Source organism: Cucurbita pepo, chromosome LG03, assembly GCF_002806865.2.
Source record: "Cucurbita pepo subsp. pepo cultivar mu-cu-16 chromosome LG03, ASM280686v2, whole genome shotgun sequence".
Classification (NCBI taxonomy): Eukaryota; Viridiplantae; Streptophyta; class Magnoliopsida; order Cucurbitales; family Cucurbitaceae; genus Cucurbita; species Cucurbita pepo.
In genome coordinates, this window is record NC_036640.1 from 11,880,886 (window position 1) to 11,900,188 (window position 19,303).

The following is a 19,303-nucleotide window of genomic DNA, read 5'->3' on the forward strand; positions in this document are numbered from 1 at the left end:
ATATAATATCTTAAAACTTTGTGATAATCATACTAAACTCTTTCATATAAAATATATTTATAAATTAATTAATAACAGTTTATATTTAACCTAATATTTAAAAGATAATTACAATTAATTTCATAATTTATAAATACCATTATTATTTAAATTGAGATTTAAACACGTCAAAATGTATGTTTGTAAATTACCTATGCCTTCACATGTTCAAGAGACAATTGTTATAATAGAACCATTGTATATTGTGTTATTAAAAATATCGACCTAGATTAATTTTTAATTTATTATTATTACTATGTAGTAATTTTTAAAGGGATGAAGTGTATCTAGTCATTATTTTACAATTTCCCTCGTGGCCCAGTCTCGTTGAGCCACGTGCCAAGCCTTTTTTGTTTTTTCCAAAACGTTTTTACATTTCTTTTCTTTTATTTATTTTATCTTTTACCTTTCACTCGTTTTTTTTAAATGAGTAAAAGTTATATTTTAATATTCAAAATGTGATCAATAATTTATATATTTAAAATTAAAATTGTTTAATATACATTTAAATTGTGGCAAAACGTTTTTACATTTCTTTTCTTTTATTTATTTTATCTTTTACCTTTCACTCGTTTTTTTAAATGAGTAAAAAGTTCATTAAAATATACCATAAATATTAAAAGAAGTTAATATTCAAAATGTGATCAATAATTTATATATTTAAATTAAAATTGTTTAATATACATTTAAATTGTGGTAACCATGGTTAAATAAAGAGAATTTAATAGATATAAAACAAGTAATAAAATACTTAAAATTGATTCGATATAATTTAGTTATAAGATGTAACAACTTTTTAACCATAGTCAAAAGTTGTTTCTCAGCAATAATAAAGTAGTGAATAATAAACTAGTTTTTTTTTTTTTGTTTTTTTTATGAATGTATTAACACTCTTTAATTACTATTCAATTATAAATTTAAATATGACTGTTAAATTTTCTAATACAAATTTAAAATTATTTTAAAATAATTCACGCGCTCGTTATTATTTAATATTATAACATGTGTATTAATTTATAATTGAGGTTTATTTTTTAAAAATATAGCCGAGGTTAATAGGATATAAAATTAAGATAAAGACAATCGAAATCATGTTATAAAATATCAAGTGGTGTTAAGGATGAGTTTTGTTTGAAAAACTTATTGTGTGAACATATTGTAAAATTAAAGCCCCTAAGTTTTGACCTTTAATTTATTGCTTTGAATTATATTTCTATTACTTGATAATCATGTGTTTTATTTATGAAATAAAGTTTAAATTATCTACGACTTTAAAAACGTGTTTAGTTATTGACCATCCCAGGGTTAAGAAAAAAAAAAACTAAAATATAGTTATTTACTTCTATGTCATATGTATAGATGTCTTCGTGTGAGAACAAATAAATCTCTTTAAATTTTTTTTTTTTTTTTTTTTTTAGGAATCAATATAATTTTCTGCATACACAGAATCAAAAGCGATCCTTATATTCAGTATTGTTTAGACACACAATGGAGATTTGAGTAGGGTCGAAAGTAGTCCAGCTACTCAGTTTCACTTAGACACACACATACAATGAAAATTTGAGTAGGGTTGGAGGCGGTCCTTGTCATGAGTCCGGTTTAGCTAACGGGAAAGACTTTCACTCCACTACTTCATTATTAGTTTAAACAACGATTTCTTATATGCATAGCCGAGTTAAATAGATATATTGTGTTACACTCGTACATAAATATTTTTTGTCTCGGAGTCCACTATGTTATTTTAAATCCCTATAAATGCATAATATTCTTCTTCAATTAAAATTGACTTTTTGGTCACACATTGTATACAAAATAATCACCTACTTTTTACTGGTTCTTTACTATATATATATATATGTTTTCTTAATTCAACCATGGTCCAGTCTAAAGGGAGGGTTCATTTTTTTCTTACATACTCGGCACTTGCCCTTTCTTTCTCCCCTGTTCCTTGAAATTTCCAAATGTTTGATCAAATATAATTAAAATATGTACAATAGGAGCTGCTTTCTTTGGTCCTACTTGGACTATTCAAGCACACGTGCCCTTTTCCTTTTGAAAAATCGATTAAAAATCATCTATATATATATATATGGATATATTTCCATGCTTATAAGCTATAAGCTGCATAAACCAAAGAGGCAAACAGAGTGGCATCTTGGACATAGATTTAAGAACAAAAAAAATGGTGCGAGCTCCTTGCTGTGAGAAAATGGGACTCAAAAAGGGGCCATGGACGACTGAAGAAGATCAAATTTTGATCTCTTATATAAAAAAACATGGCCATAGCAACTGGCGTGCCCTTCCTAAGCTTGCCGGTAAGTTCTTGATCAAATTCAGCCATGGCAGCAATGGCAGCAATGCCCAGATTCTTTGTTTTTAATCTCTTTGCTTTTTTAGGCCTTCTGCGATGTGGGAAGAGTTGCAGACTTCGATGGATAAATTACCTGAGGCCCGGTGTTAAGAGAGGAAATTTCACCCTACAGGAACAGAACATGGTTCTTCTGCTCCATGAGAAGCTTGGCAATAGGTATATATATTCAAGTGTAAAAATGGCATTAGAATAAGATGCAGAGAGTGATTTTAATAAGCTTATGAATTCAGGTGGTCAGCCATTGCGGCGGAGTTACCAGGTCGAACGGATAACGAAATTAAGAACTTTTGGCACACCCATTTGAAGAAACGGGTAGTTTATAAACAGAGCTATGTTTATGAAAAAAAGTCAGCTGATTCTGCCATTGTTGAAGCCAAATCAAAATCCCAGAAGCTGGATTTCTCTAACCATTATGAATTACCATCTTCTTCCTTCTACCCTTCACCACTTACAAATTCTCCAACCGGCTGCAACGAATTCCAGAGCGAACAACATATTGAAATCTTTGAGGCATTTCATCAAACATGTGGTGGGCGTTGGCCAGTGGAGCCGTCGACGGCAAATTTCAATGGGGCTTTCAACTCGTCGACGGTCAATGATGAGGAACGAGACCAGTGGCCGTCGTTCAGAGCCATGGACGATAGTATGGAGTTTTGGTATAGCGTGTTCGTTAAAGCCGGTGGGTCGCCGACCGACCCTGCATTTTAGTTTCACAGGAGCGTGCTCTATATGGGATACTGGTGTAAATGGTGAATTAGATAAGGATAGGAGGGTATAATTGGAAACGAAAAAAAGCCTTCTGCTCATCCATTAACCTTTTTTAGTCTACGGTCAATGACCAACAATATCTAAAGGAGAAGAAAGTGTCGTCGGGGTAATTTACTTTTTTATCCCTCCTTTACTTTTTTTTTCTTTTAAATATTTTTTAAGGATAAGTTGGGTTAATATTAAAAAAATGTCCGACAATTATTTTGTCACTGTGCCGTCATGCTTTCAACTATTTCATTATTTTTTAATTATGGTTAATTATTTGAATTGTTTTTTTTTTTTTAAGTCGGTTTGGTTTATAAAAAACCGAACCGCGTACTTATGTATTTACACAGGCCCAGCTTTTTACCCTAGCAGGCCGGTCCATCATACTCCATGAAGTCTGCGGCCCATCACAGGCCCACTTCATTCATGAAAAGGAAAATCAATAATAAAAGGAAAAAGGTCATCATATTCCTGGCCCATCCATCATATTTCTCTTTGTCGTTCTCTTATCGCGTTACGCGCCACCTACCCCTTCGTTATCGGCACCGCCATACCAGCGCGCCGCTCCGATTTACTCATCCGTCGCGCCCAGTGACGCTTCAGGTCCTTCCCTCTCGCCGTTCCTGCTTTGTATCCGCTGCTTCTTTTTCGATCTTCTCCATCTCTCAATCTAAGGTACTTTCCGGTTCCAATCTCTGTGACGTCTGCTAAATTGTTGTGCGATTATGTTTCGAAACGGAGTTCGATCGGTTTGGTTGAAGGTATCTTGTGCGGGATAATTAATAATGGACTGTTTAGGGTAATCCTTCAAATCCGCTTCGATTTCTGTATTAGGCGAACACTGGGGAAATCGGATCTGTATTGTAGATTGGGTTCACCTCATCTTAGTTTTATAATTTGACATTTAAAAATCATCGTATACTATTTGCTTCCTCTATTCTGTACGTCTATTTGAAAGAAGTATAAAGAAAAATAAAATCGGTGTTGAGGACTACCCTACTACCTTAATGTTGTTATTCATATTCCATCTCCCATTCATAAAACGGCGGTATCTAGTTGGTCTCCGTATTATCTCGCTCTGCCTCCTGCCTATTCGATTGCATTTTCGTTCTGGTCCTTTCTGGGAGGGTTGCGGTTGTGAAGTAGGCTTCTTAGGTTTGTTCATATCGCCTATTTAATCAATCTGTAAGCCATAGTCATATTCAAAATTCTTTTGAGGGTTTTACTTATTTTCCTCATTTAATATCTATCCCTTTTGCATTTTCTTGTATGTATTTTCTTGGAAGATTAAATTTCTACGTGTTGTTGACCTCAATCCGCCGCCATAGCTATATCACTGACCTTTGTTTTCTTTTCTTCTTTGGCTAGGGTTCTCAATAACTTCGGCGTTACTCTCAAATATCCCTTCTGTTTCTGCTGAAGATGGCGACTGCATCAGGTATACTTCGAATGCAATAAGTTGACCTAAAAAAGAAAAGTCTCGGTAGAATTATGAACATAGTCTCACCTTTTTGTCTTTCTCGACATTTTTTTTGAGAGTGGAATTATTTAACCAGATGTTGTTTTGTTTCTTCTTAATATTGTTGAAAATAAGTTCCGACCAGTGAGGGTATTAATCTCGGGTGATAGTGGTTACCCTATTAAGTTAGAGCAGAGTGCTCCCACTTTATTACTGTTTTGATCGACTCTTTGGTCTGTATTGCAGTTGCTTTCAAATCTAGGGAGGATCATCGCAAACAACTGGAATTAGAGGAAGCACGTAAAGCAGGGCTTGCACCAGCTGAGGTTGATGAAGATGGGAAAGAAATCAACCCTCACATTCCTCAATATATGTCCTCTGCACCTTGGTATCTTAATGCTGAGAGACCAGTAAGTTTCGCTCTATCCCCATCTTTCTGGATTTTATGTTGGTCGTTCACTGGTTTAATTTCTTTGGATTTTGTTCCAGAGTTTAAAACATCAAAGGAAATGGAAATCAGATCCAAATTATACAAAATCCTGGTATGACAGAGGTGCAAAAATACATCAGGCAGACAAGTATAGGAAGGGTGCGTGTGAAAAGTAAGTCAGATGTCTACCTCCTTGTCCTATGACTTTGGGCGTACAAGTTATTACTAATAATTGTTTCTTTAATAAAAATTGTCGGACATTGAATTAGGATTTTAAGTTGTTATTCAATATTCTTCTGTGTAAAAAAGGTGTCCATCATATTTTTGGTTAGAATTGGGGAGTTTCTTTTGAACGTGGATGGCTAAGTTTTCTATAAGGGAGCCAGAACTATTGCTGTCTCTCTTGCATGAGTATCTATAACGTTTACATATTAGTGCCACATTACAATAATTTTATATGGTCGTGTCTAGGGAAAGGAATCTTTAAAGTCTCTGTGGTTGTATAACATGGCTTATGAGTGCATTTAAAACTCATTTACAATTTGTGGGTTTGAAAATGAATCGTATTTTGGGCGAACATATTTTTGTCCATAAACTTTTAGATTGCTCTACTTCTTCAGCTGTCTCAGAAAGAAAATTTAAAAATAAAGATCAGATAACTGATCCGCCTGCTAAGATGTTGGTTATGTTGGCTGCTTTCAGGATCTAAATTTAATTATTTTGAAGATGAGTTTGCTCTTTGATTTTCTTCCATGTACAAGTGCAGATTAAATTGGTCACCCTTAGGTCTCACTTGTCAATACATGATCCAGCATTGACATTAAACTTTCATTTGTTGCTGTACAAATAGGCCTAGTCTAAAATATTATGGGTTTGGGATCATGATCTTAACTTGGTTTAGGTTTTGTTATGTACGGAAATTCCCTATCTGTATTAATTTTCCTGACCTACAGTTTATACTCATTTTCTGTAACTGTTTAATTAAGTTTTCTTATGAGTTACGTGTCTCATATATTTTATTGCTTGTCCAGTTGTGGAGCAATGACACATGATTCAAAGTCATGCATGGAAAGGCCCCGAAAGGTAGGAGCGAAATGGACAAGCATGCATATAGCACCAGATGAAAAGATAGAGACATTTGAACTAGATTATGATGGAAAAAGGGATCGTTGGAATGGGTATGATCCAGCAACCTATGCTCGTGTCATTGAGAGGTATGAGGCTAGAGATGAAGCAAGGAGAAAATTTTTGAAAGAACAACAGCTGAAAAAATTGGAAGAGAAAAATAACAAGCAGATTGAAGATGCTGAAGTTAGTGATGAAGATGAGGACGAAGATGATTTGAAGGTTGATGAGGCAAAGGTTGATGAAAGCAAACAAATGGACTTTGCAAAAGTTGAGAAGCGTGTTCGTACTACAGGTGGTGGAAGCACGGGAACTGTAAGGTATGTTTTTTAATACTTTTATGTTTGTTTATCCTTTTATGTCTCCGTTGCTTTGCTCTTTTCTAGAGTGTCCGAGTGATGTACTAATTATCTCTTCACATCGTAGGAACTTGCGTATTCGGGAGGATACAGCCAAATATCTTTTAAATCTTGATGTCAACTCTGCTTATTATGATCCCAAAACTCGGTCCATGCGTGAAGATCCTCTTCCTGATGCCGATCCAAACGATAAATTTTATGTGGTGAGTATCTGAAATATTATCATGGAATTTCTATTTGTACTCAATTTTAGCCAAGTAATAGTTATATGTCAGAGTGGATATAATTTTTTCAATCATCTTTGTTAAAATAGGGTGATAACCAAAATAGAATCAGTGGACAAGCTTTGGACTTCAAGCAACTCAATGTGCATGCTTGGGAAGCGTTTGACAAAGGACAAGATATCCATATGCAAGCTGCTCCTTCACAAGCTGAACTTCTGTATAAGAACTATAAGGTTATTAAAGAGAAGTTAAAGTCGCATACGAAAGATGCCATCCTGGAGAAGTATGGGAATGCTGCCACTGAGGGAAATCTGCCTCGGGAACTTTTACTGGGACAAAGCGAGAGGCAAGTTGAATATGACCGTGCTGGCAGAATTGTTAAAGGCCTGGTATGAAATTTATCCAAACAGTTCCTTTTTTTTTTTTTCACAATAGCGGACTTTTTTGAGTATACTAATTTTTATTCCTTATGTTGGGATCCGATGATCGACTTTTTAGAAAATATGCTCTTGATATCCAAGTTCTTGGAAATAAATGTTGTCTATCCAATAATTTATAAAATAAATGTTATGCCTAAAATTTATCATTCATTAGGTGTATTCAATAGTATTTACTAATTCTGATTTAGAAATGTTATTTTCTAGTGTCTCTATTTGTTTCACTTGTTTTCTGAAACAATGAACCAATTAGATAATGGTTACAATGCACAGCCGAAAGGTGGTTTACATAGTAGTTAATGGAGTCATACAACCCAAATTTTGTTTAGCCCTTCAGTAAATTTTACCTTCTCCAACTCACCTGATACTATTTGGTTAACGCCTATAAAGCCCATTAAAGTTCTAGACAAATGGTCGGAGTGCTTTCCACTCAAATGTCAAATTAAAAAAAGTTAGGGCTGAGATTAGTCATTGTTTCTGTATTTTGTGCATCTCATTCTCTTCATTTTTATTCTGTTGACTCTGTTGGCTCTGTGCATGTTTTAGATGTGTGAGAGAAGCTTAAGGATTGTGATTACTGATTGATTGTGAATGATGCTTGATTTCTTCTGATTCTTTTTTTCCTCTTTGAAGGAGATGGCTCTTCCCAAAAGTAAATATGAGGAAGATGTTTTCATTAATAACCACACGAGTGTTTGGGGCTCATGGTGGAAGGATCACCAGTGGGGATATAAATGCTGTAAGCAAACCATCCGGAACAGTTATTGCACTGGGGCTGCTGGAATTGAGGCTGCTGAGGCAGCAGCAGACTTAATGAAGTCTAATATTGCTCGTAAAGCATCTTCTGAAGGTTAGTACTTTGGAACCGGTATTATTGATTTTTTTGAAAAAAAAAAAATTCTGGAACGCCTTCCTGAATGTGGTAAAACCTAAATGACCTGGACTTTCTTGTATTTACATATTTCTGTTGTCATTAGTTTGGCTGATGTGTGTCCCTTGCACTGAAGCAGATGTCCCCTGTCCGTAGCACTAAATATATATAATGCTTGCTTAGATATAATAATATTTAAAAATATGAATTTCTTTCTTTACATGTGTAAACATTGGTTAGGCATCAAATGCTGTTATCTTCATGAAATCGTTGAAATCCTGAATGGTTTTTTGACATCATCACTACACAGATACACCAGCCCCAGCTGAAGAGAAAAAGCTGGCAACTTGGGGAAGTGAAATACCCGATGATATTGTCCTCGACCAGAAGAAGCTTACTGAATCTCTGAAGAAGGTATGACATTTAATAATCGCCCCTCGCAGTAATAATGTAATGTGTTATTAATCAGATTTTGTTAGACTGAAATCTAATTGCCCCCCTACTAGCCTCCTCCAAAGCCTGTAATTTGATGTATATATATTATAAATGGTTTTATTGTCACTTGTTTCTTACATGAGATTTTCTGTTTTGCAGGAGGATGAAAGAAGGAAGGAGGAGAAGGATGAAAGAAAGCGTAAATATAACGTGAGATGGAATGATGAGGTATATAATTTTCTCTTGCTTTTTAATCAATAGGTTTCTTTATCTTTGTTTGGCTCAATATATAATGCTGCGATGTGCCCGCCTTTGTGCAGGTAACTGCGGAGGACATGGAGGCTTATAGGATGAAAAAGGTGCATCATGATGATCCCATGAAGGATTTTCTTAACTAAGTTAGGGAGCCTACTTGTATTGTAAATATTTTAGTCGCTTCGCTTGGAGTCCTTTTAACATTAAGGAACTAGCCGTCAGAATTTTCAGAACTCAGGTGTTTGGTATCTTTGCTTTGTACTTCAATGTGTAATTGTGAGGATCTGAGGAGGTACAACAATGGCCCGACTCGTGTATTATTAAGCGTGTGGATTAGTTACTCTTTTTACTGTTGATAACGGTCATGTAATTCTTTAGAAGGGTTACTGGGAAATGCAGGCACATATATATATATATATTAAAAAATTACAAGTCCCGAAGAATCTTGAATAAACAAATATACTTCCAAATAAGAAATGAAAGCGAAGAATGGGAAATTTTTTTTCTGCGTGACTCAGACAATTTTTTTGTTGTATACTAGAGTCTGAGAGATCTAGTTTCAAGAAATAGTAAATGATCTTCTCAATACACGAATGTACAATTTACCAAGGATTTCAATTGCGCTTATATTCATCATGGATTTCAATTGCGCTTATATTCATCATGGTGAATTGGGTTTAAGCATTCTCAGCCCCTTCTCATCAATTAACTCCTACAATTAACTCCTATAATTGCGCTTATATTCATCATGGTAGGAATTGGGTTTAAGCATTCCCAGCCCCTTCTCATCGATTAACTCCTACGAAGGAGTTTCAATAAATTTCTAGATCTCTGAGATGAATGCAATACTTCATTAAATATGTTGTAGGAAATGGGTAGTATCATTTCCATTTTCATTGTAATAGGGTGGTATCCAAACTCGATTCAGTGGGCAACCTCTGGATTTGAAGTTACAGAACGTGCTTGCTTTGCTATGGCTCACTGGAATATACTTTATTATTTATATTAAGATACTAGCAGATTACAACAAAGTCGATATGTCCGAGTGGTTAAGGAGACAGACTTGAAATCTGTTGGGCTTCGCCCGCGCAGGTTCGAACCCTGCTGTCGACGGTTTTTTATTTTTCGAAATGGTTGGGGGAGCAGATAACTACGTCGGACGACATGTCGTTCACGCTACTGATAATCCACTTCAAGAATTTTCTTTTGCGGCCCCTACTATCGGTCTCCGTCGCAGAAGCTTCTTTGTTTTTTCGTAAGGATTCCTCAGAAAATCCAGGAAACTTATCGCGCGTTTGAAATTCACTCTCACATACATGGTAGGTAAGGGGTAATATCCAGTTCTGTGTCTTTTGACTTCTTCGTTTCATCTCTGTTCGAAACTCTTCTCGGTTAAGAAATTGGAAATCAATCGCAAGCATCTTTTATTTTTCTTTTTTAATTTTTGGGAAAAAAATGCGATTGGTTTCCCTTAATTATTCTTCGGCCCCACATTCTGGATCGATTTAACCTGAAATGCTCCATTGACTTGATTCCGTCGGAGTTTGGGCTGCTCCCATTGCTGCAGAGGGGTCTTGAACTGGATTCTCCAGGGCGAAGTCCTGGTTTTCTTTCATCCCGATTGAACTTATTTGATTAATTCTTGTGGGTTGAAGTGGAATGGGGCAACAGCAATCGAAAGACGAATTGTTGTACCAGCAAGTTAGCTATGGCAACTCAGAAGGGATTAAAGCCCTTCACCGAGAGGGTGCAGGCCTTGAGGTGATTATTCAATTTGATTGTTCTCTTAAAAGTATATGATTGTTAGCAGTTGGTGCTCATGTTCTTACTTTCATGATATGTTCAGTGGATCGATAAGGAAGCGAAAACCCCCTTGATTTTGGCCTGCATGAGTCCTGAGCTTCACAACGTCGCGAGAACTTTGATAGAACTTGGTGCTAACGTTAACGCGTATCGGCCTGGTAGTTTCCTTATCTGGGTGTCTCAGCAACAGGACTTTCAATTTGATATCTTCTCATTGCATTTAGTGTTAAAACACTTTTCAATGCATTTTAGGTCGTCATGCTGGCACTCCTTTGCACCATGCAGCTAAAAGAGGCCTTGACAACAATGTCACTTTACTTCTTTCTCATGGAGGTTTGTTGTACTCTCTCCATATCAACACAATATTTGAAAAGTCTTGTTTATTTTCATGAAGTTTATGGAAATTTTTGTTATAATATCCAGCAAATCCTTTGATCATGAATGATGATTGTCAGAGTCCTCTTGATGTTGCTAGAGCAAAAGGTCATAGCAATGTCGTTCGTACGATCGAGGTTTGTTTACCTTATAATTCAATCTAAATTTTGTTTCAATATGATTATTGAAGCTTATGTTTTGGGAGTTGTTTGCAGAGTCATATTTGTTTGTTTTCGGGTTGGTTGCGGGAGTTCTATGGACCGGGATTTTTGGAACTACTGGCTCCTCAACTAGTTTCAAAGAAAGTGTAAGTACTTCATTCCCATGATTCCAAATTTAAGGTTGTTCTTTTCCTAGTTCTATGTTCATGGCTTGATGACCCGAATTCATTAATATAAAAATTTCATGATTGACGATAACTACGATTTCGATTCGAACTCTAGTATATTTTTCTTATCAAATTATGTTCTTGTGGTTGATGCAATTCCCATTGCAGCTGGGCTGTTATTTTACCATGTGGGACGCGAAGTCTTACAAAGCCTTTCAAGTTGGAGCTTGCAATCTACACCACTCTTCAGGTATAATTCTGCAGATTAGAATGTTTAATAGTATTTAAAAGGTTTTTGCATTATAATGCTGGACTTGAGATGATATTGCCACAATAGAACCTAGAACGTAAAGCTCTGGTGTAACCAACCTAGAACCTAAAGCTCTGATACCAAATGTTATAGAACTCTTGGTATTCGACCTAAATACTTAAATAACGAGATCTTTAGATCTAAATTATTCAAGAACCCCAAAATAATAAGGAATCAACCCAAAGGAAAGTTTTGGAACGGATTAATTTGATGGTCAAGATTAAGAGTAAAGAAAACTCGTGATTCGAATCACTCCACAAGATAGCTTGTTTAAGACTACTTGAATGACTCTAGCATGCAAATATAAACACAGGTAATGCAAAGGAACAAGCTCATGGCTTAAGAAGCATAATATGCGAACTTCATTTTTAATATCTAAAATCTTTATACTAAAGCAACAATATGAATAGCATAACGGTCACTATCTAAATGTACACATACAATTGACGTGAAAATAACACATACAATTCGTATCATTGTAATCCTTCTTTGTAAATGATAGGATGCTCAACCACGTATTGTTGTTCGACTATGGAGAGCCGATTTGGAGGAGACGAAGTTACAGAATTCTGATCCATCAGTTATGATTGTGGATAACACCACAAGTAAGTCTTGACTCTATATTGGCCATCTTGGGACTGAAAGATGCATTCATTTCATGGTTCTATATAGCCTATGACTTTGATCTTGTACCTTCCAAGTCTCGTTCGCACTTCGATAATACAGTAACGCGCACGAACACATGAGGAATGACCAATTTCATTTTTGTATAACCAAGGAGCCTCGATCTTGACTTAATGTTTGTTTGTTGTTTTGAATTCATTGTAATTGTTATTACCTGTTTTTGTTTTCAAGAAACTCGCTTGAAACTTGCATCTGGGAATGAAAATGACAAAGAACAACTTCAGTGGTTTTGCAATGCATGCAAAGGAATTCCTTCGGTAATATGCTCATTCTCTTCCGGTCTTGGCCTGTGGTGAAGATATTTTCCTGCCTGAGCCATCTTGAATTTAGACTCAGCAAGCTCTTGACATGTTTTTTCCCAATAACCTGGAAATTTTTGGAATATTTCAGATGATGCTCCCTCCATTTATGAGTGTTAACCAGGAGACGAGCGTTTCGGCAACTGCACCGCCAGACACAGAAGATGTGGAGGTAGCCATGGCCATCAGTGCTTCCATTCAGTCAGCTATCCAGGGGAGACCACTCTTTCCTGAACCCAATCCAAGTTCTGAAGCAAGTACCTCTACTAGCCATACAGGGCCAGTTGCACCAACACCACATTCTACGAAATTCGGCACAAATGAATCGGAACTGCACGAAGCTGGCCAGAGCAACAGCAATTCAAACGAACATCCCGAAATCCAGACGAACAGCATCCCTCCAGATGCAGTGCCTTCAGCTCCATTGGCAGGAGATGAGATTCTGGACGATGGTACAATTCACTATCCTTCAATTGATTCAAGTCCGATTGACTTGTCATCTCCAACTGCCCAGACAGTTCCCTTACAAACAGGTGAAGGAAAAGAGGAAACGAGTTCTTCTTCATGTGTTATATGCTTGGATGCTCCTATTGAAGGAGCCTGCATACCCTGTGGACATATGGCTGGGTGCATGAATTGTTTGACCGAAATCAAATCCAAGAAATGGGGCTGCCCGGTTTGTCGTGCCAAAATCGACCAAGTTGTCAGATTATATGCTGTATGAGTCCACTGTGAGTAAACTCTTTAAATGTGCAGTTCCTGTTGTTTTATATATTTTGCAACATATATAAACCAATGTGTTCTATCTGATTGTGTGGACACAATAGAGGTAATGTAATTTGAATACAATTCTATCAACATCCCTTAGTTTTTTCGTCTGGCAACCATGCTCATACTAGGAACTTTGTTTCTTTCTGAGCTCTAGCGGATATTGTTTTATTTTGGCTTTTCCTCAAAGTTTTAAAATGTGTGTGCTAACTGTTAAGGAGAGGTTTCCACATCTTATAAGGAATGTTTTGATATGAGATCTCACAATCTACCTTTAGGGGCCAGCATCCTTGCTGGCACCGCCTGTTATTTGACTCTGTTATTCGACTCTGATACGATTTGTAATAGTTCAAGCCTATCATTAGCAGATATTGTTTTTTTTAGACTTATCATTAAGGTTTTAAAATGTGACTGATAGAGAGAGGTTATGAATATTTTGTTGCTTAAGAAAGTCATAAATGTTTTCATTATTTGCAATGAAAATTCTACAAAGATTATCAAACGTTCACAAACCGCTCTCGATTTGTAGATAAAAAGATGTAAAATCTATATAAAAAAAACAAAAGAATCAAATATTAACGATAATTTAGAAGGTTAAATTATAAAAAATATCCTTAAATTTCGTGATTTGTTTAAAAAATACATATATATTTTTTTAACGTTGTAATATTACCCTTAAAGTTTCATAAATATTTCAATATTAAAAAAGATTTCTACTCATATTAGTTTTTATAATTTATAATTTAAGGTAATATTTATTTAATAATGGTTAATGCATTGAATTTTGAGGATTAATTCATATGCGAATTTAAGAATTATATGGCGCGAGAGGCTTCAACCTTAACCTCGCGCTATTTCTCTGCTCTTCTGCTATCGCATCTGCCCCAAATCGAACATGCAGGTGCGCATTTTCGTCTTTGTTGTTCATTCATTTCAGCAGTAATTTCAAAACCTAGAACTCATTGCAATTTCATTTCGGAAGAGCCTAATTTATACGTTTGTTCGTACTAACATTCGACCGTTCCATTTAGTTTATATGAGATTTTTGTTTGTTCTGCATTGTCGCGTTTCTGATATCTTGGGAGACGTTTCTTCGTGGTATTAGTAACTCCATTTGTCATTCATTCATACACTTGGTTAGCGCTTAAGTTTATTTACTTTTAGTTGCCATATGAATCCGAGTTATTTTGCCCTGATGCAATCATGAAAATCAGCTCTGCTTGAAGTGAACAACCAAGAACGGGAAATGCATATATGTATATATTTTGATAGATAACAAATGTTTTGATGTATGAAATTTATAGCGCCGTACAAGAAAATTTTCCAATTGGACAAAAAGTGCAGGTCTACAGAATTGAAATAGTGAAGACGAGTTACACCAATTGATACCATAATCCTTTCATTCATTTCATTCCAAGGAAAGGATACCTCTTTAGTCCTTAGTTTATGTAGTAATTTTCCCATTGTGTCATAGGCAGTGATAACCTTTGAATCAGTAATCCATTTTTCAAATTTAAGAGCTGATCATGGCTTCCTGTCTTTGCTTGAGGTTGTCTCATATGGGCGCTAATATTGGTTTCTGATATTCACTACAGGCCAGTGATAGATTTAACATCAATTCCCAACTTGAGCACCTTCAGGCTAAATATGTGGGAACTGTGCACGCTGACTTAAATAGATTGTTAGTTTTCTTATTCCTTTGGAGCCTTGATCTTATATTGCTTTGCATAATATTGTGTAAACCTCAGTTCACATCTCTGTGTGTACAGTGAATGGGCCGTGAACATTCAGCGTGATAGCTATGCATCATATGTTGGTCACTACCCCGTTCTGGCTAACTTCGCTATAGCAGAAAATGAATCCATCGGAAGGGAACGCTACAACTTTATGCAGGTTGATACATTGCCTTATCTTTTTGTTATTATTTGTCTTTTCACTGACGAGCTTCCTTTTCTAGTATTATTATTGCCTCCCCCCATCCCAATATTATTTGTTTCTGTCAGGTATGGCTGGTATTTGTTTTTGTTATTATTATTATTATTAAAATAATAAAGCATCGATATCCATGTTTGTTGCTTTCGGGTTAACACCCCCCAAAAAAAGTGAGAAATGAAAAAGAACGAGAGAAAGAGAGATGAAAGATGGGTTGCAACACTTTTTGTTATTAATGGGCAGTTTTTTATTATTATTTTTTTTTTTTTGAGCCAACCATTTCTGAGCTTTCTGCATGCATTCATTATACTCGTTCATTATTCCTTCACTTGCCCTCCACCCACATAAAATGTGCTTTCTGATTTTCATGTCCTTGTAATTTGATTATTAGGTCATTTTTCCTTCCAATTTCTAGTTTCTAATGTGGCTTTTTATCTTTACTCAAAACAGTAGCCCAAGTTATTTCATTCTTCACAATGTGTAGTGTCGAGAATAAATTGGTCCTACCACTTTTGAAATGTGGGGTTGTGCCCATGTGTAACTAATTTTTTTTCTTAATGAGTGATGGAAATTTCCTTTTAGTTCTTCGTGGATTTCATTTACAACTTAATTAGATAAAGAAAGGTAATTCTTAACATTCTTTTTTTGTTTTNTTTTTTTTTTTTTTTTTTTTTTTTTTTTTTTTTTTTTTTTTTTTTTTTTTTTTGTGTGCAGAAAATGCTATTACCTTGTGGCCTTCCTCCAGAAAGGGACACGATTGAGATTTTATTAGTTTGTAATCAGAGATTGTACCTTTGATTTGCTAACTCTGTTACGAATTGGCTAATGGGAAGTGATTAAGAATCAGTTTCCAAACCCAGTCGTTATCATCCTTTATTTCAAGAAAAATATGTCCACTCTAGTCATAGTCTGGAGAATGCTCCCATCTTTACATGTGTAGTTCTGTTTAACCTTGAATTGATTGTTTTATTTTTTGAGAAGACCACGAATTGAATTTAATTTGATAGCAATGGATGCTGGATTTAGTTCAGTCAGTTTATAATTATTATCAGTCAGTTTCACAATTTCAGGAATTAATTGTAACAGGACTGTAACGAAATTATGTGATACGTCCTGTGTTAATTAATACGAGTGGGCTCCTTTTTTTTATTTGGTCCTTGATAATGAGAAATTTCCATGTTCAGCATGGTATTGAGTGAAAGGAGGAGGACCATCAAGTAGCTCGCTCATGGAACTGCCTCCAGCTTAACTTTGAGGAACATTTTGGTTTGGCAGGAGAGTGCCTCTCCTAATCCCACACTCTTGCTCATCAGTTCTCTGGTGTGAATCTACAAAATGGAAAGCAGATTGAAGTGAAGGGTCAATGAGAGGACAACGTGGGTCCAGCATTGGTCTGTGCCAATTCGATACATCATTAAATGTCCAACTGGTTTCAACGTTTGATTTGTCCCTTCACTAACGAAAGCTACGGTTCATGTTGTGGAAAATGCAAGCACACATGCCCTCGGTCTGACAAAGGTACGCTTTCAGATTTCTTTGGGACTCTTCATGTTTATCATGTCAGGAAATTGCAATAACTCTCGGCTAATGGCTAATAGAATCTTGCAGGCTCCCCTAAATTGAGCTAAATCAGGTTTCTACTTTGATTATGCAAGTTACTAGAATGTTTGGACTGTTAGTTCACTACTTAACACAAAACCGTGAACCATGCATTTGAGCAAATTTTGTCAGCATGGATGCCCGTAGTTGGACCAATATTTTTTTATCACATGCGATCATGTAACCTAGGACTGCATCAATTCACTTTGACAAGGTATGTTCCTTCCAACTCTTACATAGTCTTATATGCTTACTATCATAGAAAACATTTTAGCGTCAAGCTATAAACCTATACTCGATGATGTATGGCACTCAATAGACATCTCTTTTAACTCATGATATATCTTTGTGAATCATAGCTGTATTTCAAACTTTTTTTATTAGAATTTCATGCCAATCATGATTCTTATACCAAAAAGACTGGATAAGAAAATCTTTAATGACCTAGTACTTAGTAAACTCAATTTTTTTTTTTTTTTTAGTTTAACAATAGTTGAATGATTGTCTTTGGGATTGTTATTGATGTTTCATCTATGGAGCTATATTTTGATTGACAATTAAAATTTTGCCTAGGGATACCACATATTTAGCCCACGTGAATTTTCATTTCGTAGTCGTTTTCCACATTTGATTTGAGCATCAGACTTTGTCGTATGAGCACTATATTAGTGTTTATTTAACCCATTGAATAATTTTTCAATGAGTACTATATTAGTGTTAGTTTTTTAACCCATTGAATAATTTTTTTTTTTCCTCCTATTTTGTAGGTGGTTGGATGACCAATCATGAATATCGACATTCACACTCTAGGGTACGATGAATCAAATCATTTGATATGATATGTTTTCAATACTCCTTTTGCACGTTTTTACTTCAATATTAATTTGATTTTAAAGATAAATATAAAAGAGGTCAATAATGTTTGTATGCTTAGCTAATTTTTTTAAGTTGGACAGTACTTTAGAATGTCTGTGGCTAAAGCAAGCTCTACCTTCTCCATCTTCCTTAATGATTGATACCAAACTTCCCATTTTGGCCTTTTGTTCTCTTACATTCACATTCATTCTTGTTTGTCAAAAATGTTTTGATAGGTGTATGCCATTTCCTTGGATTCTGCTGCCAGTGAGGGACCAACTCCTCTCCGAGCATCATTACTTCATATGCAACCTTTTCTTTTTTTTTTTCGGTTTCTCATTTCAAACCTTACTAAGTTGGAGTGTTTTAGCTCATAGATAGATTATTAATTGTGAGATCTCACATCGATTGAAGTGGGGTTCAAGTGTCAGCGAGAACCTAGATCTCGTAAGGGTGGATTGTGAGATTCCAATGTCAATTGGAGATGGAAACTAAACATTGTATATATGGGTTTAGAAACCTCTCAGTGGAATACACGTTTTAAAAATCTTGAGAGAAAGTCCAAAAAAGGCAATATCTATGAGTGTACCTGTTACGATTAAACTTTTGTACTAAATCAAATTTGATCCGATAATTATTGAGATTGAATTATTTGGAGTTGTGTTGTTATCTAATAATTAATTTCAGGGTTTTATGATTATTAAATCCAAGAAGAGTCCAAGTGAATTGGTTAAGATGGTGGATTGAGTCTTTCATAGATTCCTTCAAAATATGAAAAACCATATGCTTTCCTTTCCTTTCAACCAACCACTTTCCTCTCAATTACAGCCTTTCATATTTTCTCTCACATTTCCATTTTTATATCATTAAGTTCCTACATTATTATTCACTTCATTTTCACAAACCTTTCAATTTTTTTTTATTGCAAAATAAACATTTTTAAAGATTGCATTCATTTCTTTAATAGAGGAGATATATATTTTAAATTCGGACAAATTTTTATTAATCTATATAATAACTTTTAATTTTATCAAATTAAACTTTAAACTTAGTTGCATGTTCGTATTCATCTACTAATTTTAATTTAAAAAAGCTAGCTAAAAGTCTTAATAATTTCATTAATAATCATGTTTTCGAATATATTTAAGTTTAATTAATGTTCAATTTAATCCATGCAATAATTAAATTTTTTTTTTAATGAAAGTATTTAGTTTTTTCTATTTTCTGAAGTAATAAGAGTATTATGTATCTTAATTTGCAAGAAAGAAAAATTACATAATAATTATTATTTATTTAAAAATACAATGTTTTTATTATTATTTAAATAGAAAAAACCCAAATTTATGATNTTTTTTTTTTTTTTTTTTTTTTTTTTTTTTTTTTTTTTTTTTTTTTTTTTTTTTTTTGCTTTATTGTTTTTCCGGACGACAGGATTGATCGCTCGTCTGTCTATCAACTAGCGATGAAAATAGTAAAAAAAGAAAAAAAGAAAAAGAAAAAAAAAGGGCAATTAATTAAAAGATGGAAGAAAAAGAAAAGGAAAAAGTACAAATATTGACACGTGTATTAATCCAGCTTACAAGTTAAAAAAG

General features: G+C 34.8%; 4 protein-coding genes and 1 non-coding gene across 7 annotated transcripts; all 5 read left to right on the plus strand.

The window, feature by feature from the left end:
• Window positions 1–2,221: 2,221 nt before the first annotated feature.
• On the plus strand, window positions 2,222–3,118 carry LOC111790177 (transcription factor MYB30-like). Its single transcript, XM_023671016.1, has 3 exons — window positions 2,222–2,354; window positions 2,437–2,566; window positions 2,641–3,118. The coding sequence occupies exons 1-3, from the start codon at window positions 2,222–2,224 to the stop codon at window positions 3,116–3,118; spliced, it is 741 nt and encodes a 246-aa protein (XP_023526784.1).
• A 509-nt stretch (window positions 3,119–3,627) lies between these two features.
• Window positions 3,628–9,123, plus strand: LOC111790178 (pre-mRNA-splicing factor SLU7-like). Its single transcript, XM_023671017.1, has 11 exons — window positions 3,628–3,838; window positions 4,532–4,601; window positions 4,869–5,032; window positions 5,112–5,224; window positions 6,084–6,497; window positions 6,604–6,739; window positions 6,850–7,149; window positions 7,831–8,047; window positions 8,379–8,482; window positions 8,663–8,731; window positions 8,824–9,123. Exons 2-11 carry the CDS (start codon window positions 4,586–4,588, stop codon window positions 8,899–8,901), a joined length of 1,611 nt encoding a protein of 536 aa, XP_023526785.1. The 5' UTR covers window positions 3,628–3,838; window positions 4,532–4,585; the 3' UTR covers window positions 8,902–9,123.
• Window positions 9,124–9,789: 666 nt separating this feature from the next.
• Window positions 9,790–9,871, plus strand: TRNAS-UGA. The gene has a single exon. It is a non-coding gene; the product is annotated as a tRNA-Ser (tRNA).
• A 74-nt stretch (window positions 9,872–9,945) lies between these two features.
• Window positions 9,946–13,441, plus strand: LOC111791730 (putative E3 ubiquitin-protein ligase XBAT35). 2 transcript variants are annotated; one of them, XM_023673200.1, is made up of 10 exons: window positions 9,946–10,077; window positions 10,414–10,519; window positions 10,605–10,719; window positions 10,814–10,894; window positions 10,985–11,073; window positions 11,152–11,243; window positions 11,433–11,514; window positions 12,077–12,179; window positions 12,430–12,515; window positions 12,649–13,441. In XM_023673200.1, the coding sequence occupies exons 2-10, from the start codon at window positions 10,418–10,420 to the stop codon at window positions 13,279–13,281; spliced, it is 1,383 nt and encodes a 460-aa protein (XP_023528968.1). In that variant the 5' UTR covers window positions 9,946–10,077; window positions 10,414–10,417; the 3' UTR covers window positions 13,282–13,441. The 2 variants fall into 2 exon arrangements, with proteins under 2 accessions (XP_023528968.1, XP_023528969.1); XM_023673201.1 differs by having other exon boundaries at window positions 9,951–10,081.
• Window positions 13,442–14,157: 716 nt separating this feature from the next.
• On the plus strand, window positions 14,158–18,299 carry LOC111791302 (uncharacterized protein At4g14342-like). 2 transcript variants are annotated; one of them, XR_002814628.1, is made up of 5 exons: window positions 15,135–15,218; window positions 16,442–16,775; window positions 16,866–17,070; window positions 17,624–17,667; window positions 17,948–18,299. XR_002814628.1 is itself a non-coding variant. In XM_023672591.1 (4 exons), the coding sequence occupies exons 1-4, from the start codon at window positions 14,221–14,223 to the stop codon at window positions 16,053–16,055; spliced, it is 300 nt and encodes a 99-aa protein (XP_023528359.1). In that variant the 5' UTR covers window positions 14,158–14,220; the 3' UTR covers window positions 16,056–16,434. The 2 variants fall into 2 exon arrangements, 1 of the variants encoding a protein (XP_023528359.1); XM_023672591.1 differs by lacking the exons at window positions 16,442–16,775; window positions 16,866–17,070; window positions 17,624–17,667; window positions 17,948–18,299 and adding exons at window positions 14,158–14,226; window positions 14,921–15,006; window positions 15,972–16,434 and having other exon boundaries at window positions 15,095–15,218.
• The last annotated feature ends 1,004 nt before the right edge of the window (window positions 18,300–19,303 follow it).